Raw genomic sequence first — 20,187 nt, 5'->3', positions numbered from 1 at the left:
GCAACAGGTGGTACCAAGCACCCTGAACAGTTTCACAAACCTTACCCATGATCGAAGACTTGGTCTAAAATGGATCATATCCCTTTACAGTCCAAGTGGAAAAAGTGTTATTTGTATGTGGCTTGACTATCCCTGGTTCATGTTAGAATTCATGAAATTAAATCTTCGTCAGATTTGTGGTTGGCTGTGTAGTCCTTCAAAATGAGAATTTAACTAGTTGCTCTCTGAATGAGGACACTTGTAAGGCTGCTAATTTAAACTCTACTAAAGTTCAAAAGTAGTTTCAGGTGCCCACGCCAGACCTGCCAGAGTCACTCTGCCAACTTTTTCATTTTTATAGTTGCCTTTGCAGATTTTTCCTCTGTCTGTTGCTGTGTGAAAGACCTATGGAAAGGGGAAGTTTACGGGCTAACTGACATTACATAACAGTGAAACTGACTATATTCCAAGTGCACAAAATAAAATGAAATAATTTTTAAATTGGCTCATCATCTTGGATAACTTTTGAACTTAACCTCTGATTAGTTTGTAGAAACTTGGGATTTAGTGGGGAACTGGTCTGTATTTATTTTATGGGGTAATCACCTTGATTTTTAAGAATGTCATTTCTATGAAAAAAAGGAGGACTTGAGGCACCTTAGACTAACCAATTTTTTGAGCATAAGCTTTCGTGAGCTACAGCTCACTTCATCGGATGCATTCAGTGGAAAATACAGTGGGGAGATTTATATACACAGAGAACATGAAACAATGGGTATTACCATACACACTGTAACAAGAGTGATCAGGTAAGGCGAGCTATTACCGGGGGGGGGGGGGGGGGGAACCTTTTGTAGTGATCAAGGTGAGCCATTTCCAGCAGTTGACAAGAACATCTGAGGAACTGGGGGCGGAGGGGGGGGGTTGTGAATAAACATGGGGAAATAGTTTTACTTTGTGTAATGACCCATCCACTCCCAGTCTTTATTCAAGCCTAGTTTAATTGTATCCAGTTTGCAAATTAATTCCAATTCAGCAGTCTCTTGTTGGAGTCTGTTTTTGAAGTTTTTTCATCCAGACTACACCACATGATCCATTGCCTACAGCCAAGCTCTACGATACAACCGCATTTGCTCCAACCCCTCAGACAGAGACAAACACCTACAAGATCTCTATCAAGCATTCTTACAACTACAATACCCACCTGCTGAAGTGAAGAAACAGATTGACAGAGCCAGAAGAGTACCCAGAAGTTACCTACTACAGAACAGGCCCAACAAAGAAAATAACAGAACGCCACTAGCCATCACCTTCAGCCCCCAACTAAAACCTCTCCAATGCATCAGGGATCTACAACCTATCCTGAAGGATGACCCATCACTCTCTCAGATCTTGGGAGACAGGCCAGTCCTTGCTTACAGACAGCCCCCAAACCTGAAGCAAATATTCACCAGCAACCACACAACAGAACCACTAACCCAGGAACCTATCCTTGCAACAAAGCCCGTTGCCAACTGTGTCCACATATCTATTCAGGGGACACCATCATAGGGCCTAATCACATCAGTGACACTATCAGAGGCTTGTTCACCTGTACATCTACCAATGTGATATATGCCATCGTATACCAGCAATACCCCTCTGCCATGTACATTGGTCAAACTGGACAGTCTCTACGTAAAAGAATAAATGGACACAAATCAGATGTCAAGAATTATAACATTCAAAAACCAGTCGGAGAACACTTCAATCTCTTTGGTCACTTGAATTGCTTATTTAACATCTTAGTAAATCTAAGCACTTTACCTAGATGTACAGACACACTTTTCTTAACCTGTGTACTATATAATTTTTTAACATTAGCTATAATAATTTTAAATCGGATGGGACCGGGGATGACGTGCATTGCCAATCAGGTGGCTGTTTGTAGGACAAACTGCTTTGGGCTGTCGAGCAATTCTGATAACAGTTCAGCTTCTTTCAATTTTTCATTGTTTTTCTTTGTTGGGGCAAGTGGTTGTTCTGACTAGTTGGACAGAGCCCGCCCTGACCCGGTGCTCTGTGCTGCGTGGCACAGTACGGCTGCCTGTCCTGGTGCAGCCACGCTGCCAGCCACCAGTGCTCCAGGCAGCGTGGTAAGGGGGCAGGGAGCAGGGTGGGGGTTGGATAGAGGGCATGGGAGTTTGGGAGGTGGTCAGGGGCGTGGATAGGGGTCGGGGCAGTCAGAGGGCAGGGAATGGGGGTTGAATGGGGGCAGAGGTCTCGGGGGCAGTCAGGAAGGAGAGGAGGGGTTGGATGGGGCAGCGGGGGGTGGTCGGGACAGGGAGCAGGGGGGGTTGATGGGGTATGCGTCCCGGAGGGGGGGCAGTCAGGTGGGGGGGGATTGAGTGGGGTGGTGGGGGGTAGTTAAGGGCAGGGGGAGGTCAGGGAGAAGGGAGGGGGTAGATGGGGCAAGGGTACCCGGGGGTGAGAAGCAGGGGAGTCGGATAGGGGGCAGGGGCCGGGCCATGCCTGGCTGTTTGGGGGGACACAGCCTCCCCTAATCAGCCCTCCATACAATTTCAGAAACCTGACGCGACCCTCAGGCCAAAAAGTTTGCCCGCCCCTGCTGTAAAGAGTCCATTTCAATTCCTGAAACTAAGTTGTGAAAGCACATGATCATAGAGCTCACTGGGAAATGGACTTGTTTTTTTTGCACAAAACGTTAATATTTTTGGTGAAAATGCTACCCTAGTTCCTCAAGGGAGATGTAGTTCAGGGGCCTCATGTTCCCTTTCTCCTCTGTAGGCTGTTTTCTGGCTGAAATAAATCTGGTTGCAATGATGCACCAGTCTCCCATCTTGGTGGAGGAAGTGCATCATGGAGTCCCATAGCTGATGGGAGAAATCCAGGTAGGGGGCCTGATCCACAGAGGAGAATGGGGGAGATGAGGTAACCGAAGTACAACTTCTATGAGGCAGTGTGGCAAACAAAATAATTGTTTGCCCAAAATATTTTGGGGTTTGGCGTATTTGGGTTTCTGACAGAAAATTAAAATTTCTACTGAAAGACACTTTCATGAAAAATTGTTTTGAACTAATCTTCTAGCAACAGTTGAGATGGAAAACTCAACCAGTCCTCCTCCTGTGGTTATTGGTTAACTCTGCCTCTTAGTACAAAATAATCCCTGGACAAAATAGTCAGATGACCTGGGCTGGCCAAACTCCTATAGAAATTCATATTCCCTAAGGCTCTTGAGGCTGGAATTCTTAATCTGCATGTTTTTTATCTTAAAGGTGGTTTTCATGTGTAATACAAAATTCTAAGTTAATGTTACTCTACTATCCTCTTTAGAACTGTTCTGCAGTTTGCTTTGCACACTCAGCATTCTTTTATTATTTAAAGAACTTTGAACTTACCTAGTTAGGACTTCATGAATGTGGAGGAGTTACTTGTTTGGAGTGATTGACTTTGTCAATAGCATCAGCAGAGTTTGTGATAAGAAATGTGATCTCTTTGCACGCAGGTGCTGAGGGTGCACTCATTTCCACATTCTGTTTTATTTTTAGCTAATCAAATTCATGTTTGATGTTGCTCTAGTTAAATCACATACTAGTTCACACTTTTCCTCTGCTGTTAAAATTGTTTTTACTACCAAACTGCTTTACAGTTTTGCCAAACACAAATTCAAAAATCAAATCAACCCCCCATCATGAAATTCTTTAATGATTAAATCACTTTTGATCTGATTTTTGAACTCTCCTTGCTTACTCCCAGTGTGTTTGATAAGCACAATTCTACTAACTCTTGCATATTTATTAAAATTAAGGAGACTTTTGGGAGAGGAAAGAGCAATGAGGACAATGTTGTTTCAAGTAGCTGCTGGGTGAGGAATCATGATTGCAGAGACGATATATTGAAGTACCTCCATTGGAAAACATAATCCCAACTATACATATAAAATGATGGAGTCTCAATTGGCAGTTACCACTCAAGAAAGAGATCTTGGAGTCATTGTGGATAGTTCTCTGAAAACATCCACTCAGTGTGCAGTGGCAGTCAAAAAAGCAAACAAAATGTTGGGAATCATTATGAAAGGGATAGATAATAAGATGAAAAAATATCATATTGCCTCTATATGAATCCATGGTACGCCCACATCTTGAATACTGCGTGCAGATGTGGTCGCCCCATCTCAAAAAAGATATATTGGAATTGGAAAAAATTCAGAAAAGGGCAACAAAAATGATTAGGGGGATGGAATGGCTGCCATATGGGGAGAGATTAATAAGACTGGGACTTTTTAGCTTGGAAAAGGGATGACTAAGGGGGGATATGATAGAGGTCTATAAAATCATGACTGGTGTGGAGAAATTTAATAAGGGAGTGTTGTTTACTCCTTCTCACAACACAAGAACTAGGGGTCACCAAATGAAATTAATAGGGAGCAGTTTAAAAAAAAAGGAAGTATTTCTTCACACAACACACAATCAACCTGTGGAACTCTTTGCCAGAGGATGCTGTGAAGGGCAAGACTATAACTGGGTTAAAAAAAGAAGTAGATAAGTTCATGGAGGGTAGGTCCATCAATGGTTATTAGCCAGGATGGACAGGGATGGTGTCCCTAGCCTCTGTTTGCCAGAAACTGGGAGTGTGTGACCAAGGATGAATCAATTGATGATTAACTGTTCTGTTCATTCCCTCTGGGGCACCTGGTATTGACCACTGTCGGAAGACAGGATACTGGGCTAGATGAACCTTTTTCCTGACCCAGTAGGGCCATTCTTATGTTGTCCCCATAACAATGTGCTGTCCTCTAAGACAGTGGTGGATGGAGGAATCAGACTTACCCCCCAAGATAGTGGGGTAGAGTGAGTAGGGAGGGAAACTCCCTTGCCCCCACAAGACATATGGCAGATGGAGGATTTTACCTTTTTTTTCACTTACACACACACGCACACACCCCTCCCCACTGAGAAAAGGAAGGGATTACCTCCCATCCCCATTACACAGCCCTGGTAAAGCTTCACTAGCTGGATAGTCACCAGATTGCTGTATTTGGGTCCCACCAAACTGGACCCTTGTGCTCTTTTATGTTTCCCTTGGCCTGAATAGGGAGCAGCACTCTTTCCTTGACCTGATTAGCACGTTTCCTGGGCACAGGTTCTGTGACCTCTGTATAGAAATGGGACCTCATGTCCCAGCTGCCTTAGACCTCCAGAACTAGTGCAGACCCACCAGTACCTTAGGCATACCCTTTCCTAGAGTTCCAACCTTGCCAGTTCCAGATTTATAGTTCACCTCTTCAGGGACATATGACAGGGAAAGCAAACGTAGGCTATGTAAGGAGTCCAAAACCCAGTCACTCTTTACTTCAGCTAGAACAAGATCTATACATACCTAGACACAACACCTATAGATTTTTCTGCCTTAGTTTCTTCCGCACTCAAGCATTCTTTGGGCTTAGGTCAGAGTCATCTGAGTCGTCCAGGATCATGCTTTTTATACATGGCTTCCCCTCTGAGTCATGGTGAGTGTCTCTTCAGTGCAGCTAGTTTAATTCTTCCTCAACTGGTCCCACAGAGAAATAGGATGCCTGTTCCCGTCTCCAGCTTAAGCTTCCTTTTATCTCTGTGGGTATGTCTACACCTAGTGTGTGTCTCCACCTAGTTGACAGATATGGAGCAGCAGGGCTCATGCTCTAAAAATAGCTATATATACAACAGTGTGGGGGTGGGTCTCAGACACTGGGTTCCAGCCAAGTGGAACGTCTACATTACTATTTTTAGCCTCTTCGCGTAAGCCACACAAGCCCAAATCAGTTGACCTGGGCTCTGAGACTCGTTTCTGTGGAGTGTGTGTTTGTTTGCAGTGTAGATGTATCCTCAGGCTCTGTTGCTTTTAAGACCTTTTTCTTCTGCTTCCTGAGAAAATTCCCTTGGTCCAAACCCCCACACTACAGACCAATTTTGTGGGGCTGGTTTCAGGAGTGCCGGAAGCTCCATAGAGATGTTTGGGCGGGGGACAGATGCCCAAACCATGGTCCCGCCCTCATGCTGCCTCTTCCCCTGAGGCCTACTCACTACTCTCTGCCCCCGCTCCCGGTCACTTGTCCTTAAGGTGAGTAAAAAATGATGGGGCCATGGCCCTCAGCCCCCACACCGGTTCCGACACACCTGGCTGGTTTCCCTAGTCTTCAGCCCTTCCTTGGTGTTCCCACTTGAATGGAGCTGTCAAGGTTGTGCCTGACAGCACAGGGATTACTCCATTTACGCAGTCATTTCATGATACAGCAATTTCATAAGATAAACCGGAATTCATAAGAAACGCTTAAACAAATTCCCCAAATTGCCACATCCCACAGTTGACCCCTATGTGCAGGTGGAAGGGGGCTTGAAGATTGTTACAAATGGGAGCTTTTTCTCAGTGACAGGTGGCATCCCTGCCCATATTTAGGCTACCCCCCTCCCCAGGGAATAATTCCTCACCCTCCTGGAGGCAAAGCTTGGTAGTACTCAACGGCTTAAAAGTGGAAGCCAGCTGTGCCAGCTTGCAGGACGGGAGGGGTCCCCTCTCCAATGGTGCCCTCTTGGATGCGGGACAGGGGGAACACACTGTGCTTCCTTGGTGGCCCCAAGGCAGAGGTGGAGGCACAAGCTGGTTAGTAACCCCAGAAGCCTGCAGGGGGATCAAGACCATTAACTACCCCGCCCCCCAAGAAGTTTCCCAGGCTGGGGGTATGGCTGGAGCAGTGGCGGACTCAATGGGATTAGGGGACAGAAGTACTTTGGGAGTGGGGAGGGCCAGTGGCTGCAGGGAAGGCTCAGGACAGCAGGTATTGGCTGAGAAGCCCAGAGTGTGGAGGCTTTGGTTTGGATAGTAAGTACCAGCCCAACATGTAAGTGGTGAGACATTAGGGCAGGGGGAGGGAAGGTATGTGAGGGGCCAGATTGCAGGGAGCTGCCAGTGCCTGGACTGTGTCAGTGGGAAGGCAGTGATCAGAAGCAGGAGCTGGGAACAGGGAGAGTGTGGAGCAAAGTTGGGGAGTCAAAAGTAGGCCTGGGGAGTGGTGAGGAGGGGTCAAGATTGGCTGTGGCAAGTGGGGAGGAAGGAAGGGATCATGGAAGCAGTAGGTATTTGCAGGGCTGGGGAGAAGGGAATGGGAGTTGCTCTTAGGGAAAAGGTGAGTGCAGGCTTCTGCTCCCAAATTGCATGATGGCTGGAAGTCTCCGCATCATTTTGCGAGCACCTGCTGCAGGGAGCAAAATTTTATGTGACTTGTGATAAATTTCTGAGAGTTGGCAATGCTAGCATTAACCAGCTATGGAAATTTTAGTTCCATGCTTGTGTTCTTTCTTTTCCCTCCCTCCCCCATTGTCATTCTCCATGAGTGCTCTTTCTTGTTTCTGAGGATTCAGGATTCATCTTCTAGGGCCAACCTAGGAAACAGTGTCATTGTTGCAGAGGAAGACTATTTGGTGGTATGAGGAAGGAAGTCTGGCTTGGGAATTTATCTGTAGTGCTTTTTAAATCTTCCAATGAAATTGAAGTATGAGGCATTCCCTATTCCAGGAACAAGCATACTGCTTGATGTCTTATTGCTAGAATCATAAAGATAAAGTAAAGAGAGCTTTAAATGATGATTTTGACAGTGTCACTTTTTAAAATAGGCTATAGGAAAATAAAGAATGCTAGGGAAACAAACCGACTGGCAATCCAAAATTTTGTTTCCTTTGTCTGGGTTTATTAATATCACCACACCCATATAAAACAATAGAGAACTGCTTTGCTCAATTACCATATTAATTTATAACAAAAAGTGACAGTTGCACAAAGCTTGGGGCGGGGGAGTTAATGACAAAACTCAGACCTTTTGTCATTTGGAATGGCCAGAGTGCTTTAGTGATGGCAGATGGAAAGGGGTTGACATTTCTTCTGAAAACTAGGTTAACTAGGAGTGAGGTTGGCAGCAAGTTTCTTTAACTTTTAATCCCTTCCTGTGTTCAGTTATGTGACAGCTGTGGTTTTTGAGGATTTTAAGCCGTTTAGATGTCAGGAATTGTAAACACAGACAAAAGTGAATCATTTTCAATGTAGCTCAGTGTCTAATAGTTTTACTTGGAAAGCAAAAATGTCCACTGTGAAATTTTCTCCATATAAGTTTTATGTGGTGCTCTTTTCAAAATGCTTTTGAAATGAGCTTCCAAAGCCCCTCAGCTCACATATTTGGACACGCAATCCCCACCCCTTGATCTAAAGAGGCATGTGCCTGGCTTGCCTGGTTTGGTTTGGTTTGCGTTCTAAAACCTCCTGCTCAAAAGGAAGACTTCATTTTGGAGGTGTTGAGAAATTTCAGGATGGAAGGGGGCTGTCAAGGTTGTTCCTTCTAGATTACCATTACTTTACTCCATCTGATGTTGCTGTTGGCTAGTTGAGCATAATGCTCTTATACAAGCAGAGCCTTCTCAGATCCCATCTCTAGCTGGCTCCTTGTTTACTAAGCCACTTTCCTTCGAGAGACTTCCATCTATTTCTGTAGAAGCACAAATTCTTCGCATAATAACATATAGTGATATTGGTGGGCCTAAACTGTGGAAAAACTTAATTTTGATGCCTACTGAAATATATATTTTTCTTCTCTAGGACGTGAAAACTGAGAAATGAACAAATTACGACAGAGTTTTAGGCGAAAGAAAGATGTTTATGTCCCAGAGGCTAGTAGGCCTCACCAATGGCAAACAGATGAAGAAGGGGTTCGCACTGGAAAATGCAGCTTTCCAGTTAAGGTAAGAGTTTTCTGCCTTTATCTCGTACTAGCCCATGAACCCCAGTCAGTCTTTTTGTTGCAATGGATATTTTATTGCAGAATAGACATACCCTAAGTAACTCTACAGTAATCTCTAGAAACTGGTCAGCTTCTCAGGTGTTGGACACCGAAGGATTACATGCCAGTACACAGAAAGGAAAATGACATTTTAAAGGCTCCTTTCAGAGACACAGGGCATTGTGCAGTAAATAGTTCAGATGTTTTCTGCTACTTTGAAACTGTAATATATAGTATCCCCAAATACTGAGGCTTCTGAAGCATGTGCATGTCGACTATTTGTTAAGCTTTTCTATATTAAATGCTGTGGTTTAGCCTTAGACTAGAAGGGAGGGGCTGTCATGAAGAGCACACACATGATTCAAAGTTCTGATAAGATATTGTAAGAGGCTAGGTATAAAAGCTAGAATGTCTCCTAACTTCTAGTCTGTTGAGCATCTGGATTAACTCAAAGTGAAACTGCTTCTGTGATCACTACATGTTGCACTGGCATGAATAGCTTCTCACATGTCATAAGTGTTATGCTACAAGTTAGGGTCTTTAGTTGTAGTGGCAGATGTTTGTTTCATAGAATTATAAGATGCACCAATCCTTTCTCTGGACATGTGTTCCCAGAGATTAAAAACAATGTAACAGTAAGGGATTACCCTCTGGTAAAAAGGTAAGCAAATAAACGATCCTTTACATCAGTGGTCTCCAAAGCGGGGTGCGCACAGGAGGAGCGCCACCGGAGGAGCGCCACCAGTGCAGCGGCAGCGCTCCTGGGCCTTTGATTCTTTGGTGGCAAGCCGGCGGCAGCCTGGCTCTCCCTGCTCCGTCTTTGGCGGCACGCTGGCAGCAGCTCTTCTTCTTTTTTTTCGGGCTTCCCTAGAGCTGGCGCTGGGAGTGTGCGATCCAAAAAATTTCGAAACCACTGCTTTACATCATGTAGTGTTGCTGGAGCTTTATCAGAGCCATGTTTTCCTGATCTGTGCTGTAACTAACTTGTAGAATTGAACCATTTTGGTGGTCCTACTGGAAAAATGACTGAGTTAAAATACTTCTCATGCATGTAGGTTGCCCTGTGCGGGCTTACTTGGCTCCACTGGTGTATAATAGAGTTCATATTTAAATTCAGATTTAAGATGAGAAGTTGAATTCTAATTGCAGAAGTTAACCAGACCTATTGATGCTGGTAGCAAATTGCTCTGATTGTGTCTCAGTACACTATGCATTGAGATGGGCAGTAATGGAAAATGGTTTATTAGCTTTGGGATGTAAAGTGAATGGTAACCAGTATTTAACAGATACAGGCAGGAAGTATGTCATTATGAGCAAACAAGATAAACCAAATTTGAAGTTGTTAGTTTGGTGGGTGGAACTATATTTTGTTATTTAGAGGAATATAACCTTGCCCAGTTGAAGGAGAGCATCCTGTCAGACAATTCTTGGGGACTGTTCAATAATGCACTGTACTTCAGGAAAGCGTGCTGTTGTGTATGGGTTTATATCTAAATGGGTGTTCCTGCTTCCTGATGAACATCAGTGTAGAACAAAACATTTAAAATTGCCTTTTTTCCAAAGATCCCAACAGTCTGATACACTGTGAAAATAGAAACAAGACCTTCCATTTCAATAACCCATAAGTGAATGTTGCAGAGACAGCATTTGTGTTAAAGTGTACTTATGCTGTGGAGACAATACTGCTGCCTCACTCTGCCATCAGCTTTTGTTTTGAGATGCCCAAAAGGTTACTGAACAATTAAGATGATGGATTCAGAGTCTTAAAAGGATTAGGCTTATTTTACAGAGAGCTGAGAATCATCCACATAGTGTTGTTACAATAGGATGTAAGAGATCCTGTGCTGAAGTAAAACATACACTTAGAACTTGAAGCTATATGGAGTTTAGTATTTTTAAAATATTATTGCTAAACAATTATTTAATCTATATCACTGAGCTCTGTTTTGGAAATTGGCCTATTGCTAGCATAAAGGCTAACTAAAGGCAATTAAAGTGTTTGCTATTTGTCTAACTTTTCTTTGTAAATGGGATGAAATGTAGAGATTGAGGAGGGGTAAGATGTAGCTATTTGGCTCTACTTTTTTGACCTTGCGTGGAGTTCTACTTCCTTTGTAGACATTTTTGCTCTGGAATGGGGAACTAAGAAAAGTCTGTGACTATATAGAGGAAAATAGAAAATTTAAGAGCACTGTTGGCTTTCTCTGAACCCTCTTGTAAATGTTGTAGTCAGATTTAAAATTCTTAAATCTATAGTTAATTGTAACTGCACTAGTCTTTTTTCCTAAAGCTGCTGTTGGCTTTTATCATGCTCACCTTGTTCAAAGCAAGTCTAGGCAACATGATGGTAAAGAAAAGACTGGTGGCAGCTGGCACCTTAGCTACACTAAAGCTCCCACCATTGCTATCCCTGCTCTTGTGGGTAAGTGAAAGGAGGCAGTTTGAGACTGAGAAGGAGAACAGATAAATAGAATGGAGATGGGAGGTTGAATGACTTAACGTTATTGCTTTCTACGGATTGCATTTGTGAGAAATGCAGTCCAGCAACCTTACATAAGAACAGCCATACTGGGTCAGACCAATGGTCCATCCAGTCCAGTATCCTGCGGCCAATGCCAGGTGCTTCAGAGGGAATGAACAGAAAAGGTAATCATCAAGTGACCCATTCCCAGCTTCTGGCAAACAGAGGCTAGGGACACTTCAGAGCATAGTTTTGAATCCCTGCCAATCCTGGCTAATAGCCATTGATGGACCTATCCTCCATGAACTGATCTAGTTCTTTCTTGAACCCTGTTATAGTCTTGTCCTTCACAGCAACCTCTGGCAAGGAGTTCAACAGGTTGATTGTGCGTTGTGTGAAGAAATACTTCCTCTTGTTTGTTTTAAACCTGCTGCCTATTAATTTCATTTGGTGACCCCTAGTTTTTGTGTTACGAGATGAAGCAAATAACACTTCCTTATTTACTTTCTCAACACCAGTCTTGATTTTATAGACCTCTATCATATCCCCCCTTAGTTGTCTCTTTTCCAAGCTGAAAAGTCCCAGTCTTATAAATCTCTCCTCATATGGAAGCTGTTCCATACCCCTAATAATTTTTGTTGCCTTTTTCTGTACCTTTTCCAATTCCAATACATCTTTTGAGACTGGGCAACCAGATCTGCACACAGTATTCAAGATGTGGGCGTACCATAGATTTATGTAGAGGCAATATATTTTCAGTCTATCCCTTTCCTAATGATTCCTAAACTTTGTTACTTTTTTTTGACTGTCGCTGCACAGAGTGTGTGGATGTTTTCAGAGAACTATGCACAATGACTCTGTTCTTTTTTCTTGAATGGTAACAGCTAATTTAGACCCCATCATTTTATCTGTATAGTTAGGATTGTTTTTCAATATGCATTTATCAATATTGAATTCCATCTGCCATTTTGTTGCCCAGTCACCCAATGACTTAACTGAAACTTAACTAAGTGTGCTTTTTTGTCAGGAAAGTTCCAGATTTGTAATATTTATAATCACAGGTATAGTCTTCAGTATTGAAATATATTATCCCCTATCTGCATGTATAAGTTTCCACGCTTATAAGTAGGGATCCATGATTTCTGCAGTGGCCAGCGTAGCTGTCCCTGGGACCAGCCGCTCAAGCAACCGCTTAGGCAGTCCTGCAGCCAGCCACACCAACTGCTGCTCTGGCGGCCCCTGGCAGTCAGCCCTGTGGACTGCCCGAGCAGAAGCCAATGCGACTGGCCCCGGGGACCGGCTGAGCAGCAGTTCTGGGGGAGACGGGAGCAACCTCAGCTCAGTGGCTCCTGGCAGAGGTCCCAGGGTGGACTGAGCGGCAAAGGGCCCTCCAGGGCTCCTCCCCCCGGCGGTTGCCAGAGTAGCGGTGTCGCCACCCCCCAAAACACACACACAGTTCAATCAGGGATATTTATGGTACAAGTCAGTGGTTCTCAAACTTTTTTTTTCACTGACCACTTGAAAATTGCTGAGGATCTTTCCAAATGTTTGTGCCGCTAGCTAACTATTGTAAAGTGCTTTAGATGAAAGCGCTATATAAAAAAAACCCTTAAGAATAAACTTTTTTTGTTCTACAAATAAAAGCACACAACTCATATTTTAATATCAGTAGTCTTACTTTTCTAATGCGATGAATGTGCCCTTTCCTCCTCGCTGTGGCAGCCCCCGAGCTGGGTCTTGGAAGGAGGGGGGTCTCTCCCCGGCAGCCGCAGCCCTGGAACTGGGGAAAGTCACCTCTTTTTCTGGCCGCCGCAGCCCTACATATTCCAAATTCCCCCCACCCCTCTTTTCACCCCACTGCCCCCTCCTACCTACCCCTTATTTGCCCCAAGGCCACCATCTCACCTTACATGTGCATCTTCTCCAGGATCCAGGCACCTAATTAGTGGAGCCACACCTGCATGGCTCCACTAATTAGGTGGGTGGCCCTTCATTCTCTAGTGTGCAGCCGCCCAGACATGCACCTTAGAGGGAACTATCCTCGGACCACCAGAATAGAGCTCGCGGACCACTGGTGGTCCAAGGACCACAGTTTGAGAACCTCTGGTATAAGTCATGGACAGGTTACGGGCATGATTTTTCGTTTCTTGCGCATGACCTGTGCATGACTTTTACTAAAAATACCAGTGATATTAAATCGTAACCTTATTTATAAGCTCACTAGTAGGGAGCATAGTTAAGGGCAAGGATTTGGGTAGGGCTATAAGTGACCAAGGGGTTGAAGAGCAGTATTAATTATATGTTCTTCCAGAAACAATCTTAAATGGCCAGAACATAAATGTTTTAGGAAGATATAATCTCAAGACTCTGGATTTGCTCGTTTGGGACTAAATCTGTAACAAGTAAAACTATAGGGATATTCACGCTATTGATTGGAGTGGCTTTAGATCCAGAGATGAACATAAAGTGAATTCCATTGAAACTACTAATCTATTACCTTTTACATGAATTTGTTTTTGGAAATGGATTTGAATACTCAGTTGTTTTTATGCTCATAGTGTGAAGATATGTTTTTGTGAACAGGGCTAGCAATATTTTTTGGAGGAAGAGATGAGAAAAATATCCTTTCTCTATATCTCAGAGATTGCAAAACATTCTACAAAATTAAGTTAATCGAGGACCAAACTATTTCAATAAAATGCAGTAAAACACATTGTCAGTATTTCATCCTGTCTTTAGGAATTTAATTTAATTTAAGTTGGATACACAGCTCCTAATCACCTCTAAAGTGAAAGTCTTTGGATTAGTGGCTATGTAAGAAAGCACATTCAGGTTTTATAGTTTGCGGAGGTGACCCCCACAGAGAATCCCATGCAAACAATATTTAAAAAGATATTTCTTGAAGTGAAGGCAGATTGATCCTGCTGGCATTTATTAACAGGTTTCTGAAGAATGGCTCACACAAGTGTTGCCTTTGTAAATTGTCAGGGGATAACAAGCAAATACTTACTGCACGAGTCTGTTGTTCAGATGGGTTTATCATATATAATCACTCTTGAGCTCTTGTATTTCAGGGAAGTTGAACATATAGGCAGACTAGCTCAGTTGACAGAGGATCTATCTGGAAGAATGACTCCGCTGATTAGGCCTCAGCTGGAATATTGTGTCCATTTCTGGGCCCCACATTTTCAGGAAAGATGTGGACAGATTGGAGAAAGTCCAGAGAAGAGCAACAAAAATTATAAAAAGTAAAGAAAACATGACTTATGAAGGAAGATTGGGGGAAAAAAATGGGTTTGTTTAGTCTGGAGAAGAGAAGACTAGGGGGTGGGTGGGCATAAGTTTTAAGTACATAAAAGGTTGTCACAAGGAGGAGGGAGGAAAAATTGTTCTTTAAACACTGAGGATAGGACAAGAAGCAATGGGCTTAAATTGCAGCAAGGGTGGTTTAGGTTGGACATTAGGAAAAACTTCCTAACTGTCAGGATGGTTAAGCACTGGAATAAATTGCCTAGGGAGGTTGTCCCATCATTGTAGATTTTTAATAGCAAGTTAGACAAACACCTGTCAGGGATGGTCTAGATAATATGTAGTCCTGCCTTGAGTGCAGGGGACTGGTCTAGTTGACCTTTTGAGGTCCTTTCCAGTCCTATGATTCTATGATCATCTTTGCCTTTTAAAAACCCAATAGGCCCATCTGCGAAATTTGTTCACCATAGGAATCTGTAAAGCTATGTCCTTCAGATGGTAATGGAACTATCAGAGTCTCAATTCTGTGAACTTGTTCCTTTCTACCTCTGGCTCTGATGGAATGTTCAAGGAAAATAGAAAGACCAAAAAAGTTACAATTATCATAGCTCCACGTTGGGCCCAAGAGAGCATGGTGCAGGTGCTTGGGGTGGATGTCCACGGAGGGCAAGGTAGTCCTTCCTGTTCAGAAGGACATGTTGTCACTGTGTGACCTCTGTTCCCAAATTAAAGGCCCCTAGGGGGAGGGTGGGTGCATGAGTGGTATTATGGTAGTGAAGTAACTGAGCATAGTGCTGTCAAGATTATTAAAATTGAAAGGTTCATTTTCAATTTGTTTACTTTGTACACTTAAGTGTTCTAATTAACTGAGCTTATAATATTACAGGAAAGCCTACTGCCTCTAGTCAGGATCAAGGCTCCATTGTGCCAGATGTTCAGACAAATGTGACTTTCAGACTGAGTATCCCCTCAGATACACAACCTTAACATCCTATTAATATATTTTTGGAATGGAAAAGTCATTTGGTTCATAGACCTCTTTAAAGTTGTCCCTTAATATTAAATCCACATGCTGTTGAAAGTCTGTATGCCAAGGTGTGCAAAACTTCCCCCCTACAGAGGTGGCTGTTCTGTAGGAGAGGAAGGGAAATGGGAAAGGTACAACAGGAATGCTATGTTGCAACAGTGAATCTAACCTCTGAGTAGAGAAGAAACTGCCAGACATATGCAGTGTACTAGGGAGAGACAAACTCACTTCACTTGTGACTCACTTCTCATTAGTTTAAAGTGTAGAAGTGTAGTAGTTTAAAAAAAAAACCCTCTAATTTCAGTGATAGAATTCATAAAATGTATTCTTGTATGCATACTCCATAAACTTATATCCATTACAAAATGTGAAATTAATTTACACATGCACATTTAAAAACAGGCTTTCATGCTGCAGATGCTACCTCATTGAGAATTTGCAGCTGTTTTCCGTTTTAATGACTAAAGTATTCAACATTACAGCTTTTTTTTCTTTCTGAAATGCCTTTTCTAAGGTCTTTCTGGGTAAGTAGTTTTCATTCATACAAGTGTACTCTGGAGTGACTTGTCTGTGAAATTTAGATCAGAAAAATTAGGTCATTTCCCTCCCCACATAACTAAACAAATCAGATTTTTACACGTTCTTAATGCTTTTATCCAATTGGATGTGTCAAACAGGACAGTAATAAGTGATTTCCTATTTGTAAATCTAGAATGCTCAGCAGCCTGATATATCTGGGTTTAATCCATCGTTTTTACTATATCCTTTTCTGTGATGAGTGGTTTCTGATTTTAACACACCTAAGAAGGCTTTTGGGGTTGCACTTACTCCAAGAGCAATCACAGGGAAGTGTTCAGATTTTAGAGTATTCAAATAGAATACAGGGTATATTCACCAGCAAGGTCCAAGTGAAAGAAACATGCAAAACTTTGCCACTTTGTATAAAAGTGAGAACAGAATGGGTTTACATTCTGACATTGGATCCTATACTGCTAGTGTCAAAAGACTTAGGCTTTCCATCAATATTTGATTTTCCACATTGTGTTGATGACAACTTACTCATTTTTTAATTACATCTGCATCATTAATATATCAGAATTTTCATAGTCAATTTTTTCTTTAGCTTTCTAACTAGCCCTCAATTTAGTGGGGAGACTGAGATGAAATTTTGTTTCATGCTCAATGATCCCTAAAACAGGGAGGGAGGGAGGAAGGATGGACTGCATAAGTTTTATATTAAGATCTTAAGTTGACCATTTACACTACTGCTATCCCCATACAACAGTGGTCACCAACCCGTTGATCACGATCGACTGGTAGATCCTGGAGCCTCTGCCAGTTGATTGTGATCTCCGAGCCACTAAAAGTCCAGGGGCGCTGCAGAGCTCAGGCAGGTTGCCTGCCCAGCCTGGCCCCACGCTGCTCCCAGAAGCAGCTCGCTACTGGCCTGTCTCTGCAGCCCCCGGGGGGAGGAGGGGAAGCGGGGGAGCTGGTGGCTCTGTGTGCTGCACCATTCCCACAGCTCCCATTGGCTGGTTCCTGGCCAATGGGAACTACAGGGATGGTGCTTGCGGGCACAGGAAGTGCATGGAGACCCGCTGCCTCTTCCTTCCTGCCCCAGGGGCTGCAGAGATGTGCCAGCATGCCAGCAGCTGGACGCTTCTGGGAGTGGCATGGGGCCAGGGCGGGCAAGCAGCCTGCCTGAGCTCTGCTGCGCCCCTGGACTTTTTGCGGGGAGCCTGCACCTCACACCCCATCCTCTACCCCAACTCCCTGCCCCAGCCCAGAGCACCCAAACTCCCTCCCAGAGTTTACACCCCTCACTCTTGCACCCCAACTCCCTGCCCCATACTCAGCCAACGCACACCCCACAGTTGAGAATGTTACACTAATTTGTGACAATCCCTGAAGGATTTTGGATCTGTAAACCACAAATGACACTAGTGGGCGGGGCAGGGCCTCGGGGAAGGGAAGGGGTAGATCCTGGGTTGATCTTAAATTCAAAAAGTGATCTTGTGTGTAAAAAGGTTGGAGACCACTATCATACAGTAACAGATTTCTTTGATTATAGTATTCTAAACATATCAGATACAAAGCTATTCATATCTACTGTGCACAGACCTTTAATTGTGAATCCACAGTCATGGCGGTGACCCGTCCACCTGCCACCCTTCCTCTGTATCTAATTTGCCTGCAACAATGTTATTGGTTGTAGTGACTCAGTGGTATGAGATACCAGTCACATGTCAAAGTTTTCATTAGCTAATTACTTGGCCAACCTGCTATTGCTCTTCATAGACTCCATGGCTACATGTAACTTGGACATTGATGCCTAGAAGGCTACACATGGCACTGCTAGCTTGGCTCTCCTGGGCACTAAGGTACCACGACTGGGAAAGCTGATGTAGGAGCCTAGGGAAAGTCCATAGAGCAAAGAGATATTGGGACTCTGGGATAAAGCTCTCCTGCCCCCTTTCAGATAATGCCAGTCTCTCCAATATAATCTTCTAAACCTGTAAATCAGTGGTCTCCAACCTTTTTAAGCCCAAGATCACTTTATGAATAGCTTATACGTAGGGCTTTGTGACTACTGCAGGGGCCAGTGTGGCTGACCCCAGGGCTGCCCAAACAGCTGGCTGCTGCTGAAGTGGTTCTGCAGCTGCTGCTCTGGCAACTCTGGGCAGCTGGCCTTGGGGACCACCCGAGCAGCAGTCCCGGGGCAGCTGCTGGCTCTCCAGGGTTCCCCCCTAGCAGCTGCTGGCCTATTGGAATCCGCCCCGCAGCACCCACCCTAAAATTCAATCAGGGGTATTTATGGTATGTCATGGACAGGTCACAGGTAAGAAATAAAAACTCATGGTCCATGACCGGTCCATGACTTTTACTAAAAACACCCATGATTAAATCATAGCCTTACTTTTATGGCCCCAGTGGGCTTGACATCAGTAGCAAATCAGCCACTGTCCTCATGTTCCTGTGTTCCCTTCAACTACCACTTAACCCTCTTTCTGTTTTCTCCTTTCCTCATTCTTGTCTTTAATTTGCATCCTGAAATCTTATTGGTTAAAATGCCTTAATATAAAAATATCAAAAAACAAATGTTGAACCAGTTTATTCAATGCCTTTTTAAGAATGAATTAGTCTTGAATGTCACTTTGCTCATCTAGAGCAGAAGTGTAGACTACTCTGCACAAATACACAGACCACCAAATATAAATAACTTAATATGCATTAATTTATATTATGACCCTTAGTGTTAATTGCTATTTTAAATAAAATCAGTTTGAAGTATTAGTAGCAAGTTGAGCTGCATGCTAGCAACGTATAGGACCTTCTGGAACATGGAAGTTTTAAACTCTGCAACATGTGGGAATGGCATTGTATTAAAAATAATAAAGCAAAGGTTAACATTCAAGGGTAATATAATGTCTTAATTAGGCTTCATATAAGCACTACTTTGCATTCCTATTAAAGGAGTAAATGGCTATCTTATCATTCTCTGATGTCAGCAGTGACTTATAACCACTCCTAAGAACAAGCACAGCAGCGAGGAAATACTAAATTTAAAAAGGGCCACAGCAATTTCCATTTGAAAATTAATATAAAGAAATAGTGTTAAGGCTATGGAAAAGAACTTGAAAGCCATATAAATAAATGTATGGAAAAGTGGTCACCACTGTTAAGATGAGTCTCATTATCCATTGTGAGCCTAACTTTGCATCCCTCCTCTTTGGTCTATCACCAGAACACAGTCTCAGATTTTGTTTAAAATTGTTGTCCAGGTAACCTTTTAAAGATATGGGGCATGAAAAAGATTTTTTGCTCGTAGTTTAAAAATTCTCTTGATTTGATCACACCGTATTTAAAAAACAGCTGATTTGAGATTTTAAATAAAGTTTATATGAAAGGTCACTGCATTTTTAGTGCACAGAATGAGATTCAATATCTCTAACATCAAAAGTCATGAGTTCAGGCCCCCCAAAATCATAACTTTTTAAAATCAAGATTCTTTTTATATTGGCCTTTTGGTTTTTGAACTTTTAGGTTATCCTGGGGTCATGCTTTCAAGCCTTTCTCTGTAATCAGGAGAGCTAGAAACTTACTTTCTTAAATGAAAGCCGAGACTCTTCCTCATCACAAGATTCCAGGAGCTCAGGGCTTTAAGGGGAGAAAAAAAACCTGAATAGAAACTCATGATAAAATTGTGAGTTCTGGCAACACTTGATATGTTGAAAATCATATTTTAAAGTTAGCCTATGCTGAGTTAGATATGTCAGAGTGTCACATAAGAGTCAAGTGCTTGGGAGCATGCAGAGTTTATAAGATCTGCAAGCTATGGTGGGACTTGGTGGTTTTCTTCTATATACCCAAATTATTTTTACCTTCCTAGATGTTGGACTTCCCAAGTGAAACTGATCTGTTCTTCTTCGAGTGCTTGTTCATTTTTCTTTCCATGGTAGGTGTGTGCGCGATGGGTGCGCAGTCGCCAGATATTTTTCCCTCAGTGATATCCATTGGGGTGGCTCTAGCGCCCTCTGGTGCTGTGCGCTCATTTGCCCTTATAAGAGGCCTGGCCAGCCCCACACCCTCTGTTCCTTCTTACTGCCTGTAAAAACAGCTTCTCTTGCCTCAGCAAGGCATTCATCAGTAGTTCTTGTTGTTTTTGCT

General features: G+C 43.2%; 1 protein-coding gene across 11 annotated transcripts in view; it reads left to right on the top strand.

Annotated features, from left to right (window-relative positions):
- LOC125638864 (protein numb homolog) overlaps positions 1-20,187 on the top strand; it is a 273,102-nt gene that overhangs the window by 212,532 nt on the left and 40,383 nt on the right. For 10 of the 11 annotated variants that reach the window (XM_075129670.1, XM_048855104.2, XM_075129668.1 and 7 more), the window contains one exon: positions 8,602-8,744. In XM_075129670.1, coding sequence (XP_074985771.1) covers positions 8,619-8,744 — 126 coding nt within the window. In that variant the 5' untranslated portion in view covers positions 8,602-8,618. Of the gene's footprint in view, positions 1-2,848; positions 2,871-8,601; positions 8,745-20,187 lie in introns of those variants that run through there. The other variant, XM_048855106.2, reaches the window with a different exon arrangement.

This window comes from Caretta caretta, chromosome 6 (genome assembly GCF_965140235.1).
Source record: "Caretta caretta isolate rCarCar2 chromosome 6, rCarCar1.hap1, whole genome shotgun sequence".
Lineage (NCBI taxonomy): Eukaryota > Metazoa > Chordata > Testudines > Cheloniidae > Caretta > Caretta caretta.
Note: the sequence above shows the minus strand (reverse complement) of the source record. Positions and strands in the feature narration are given on the sequence as shown.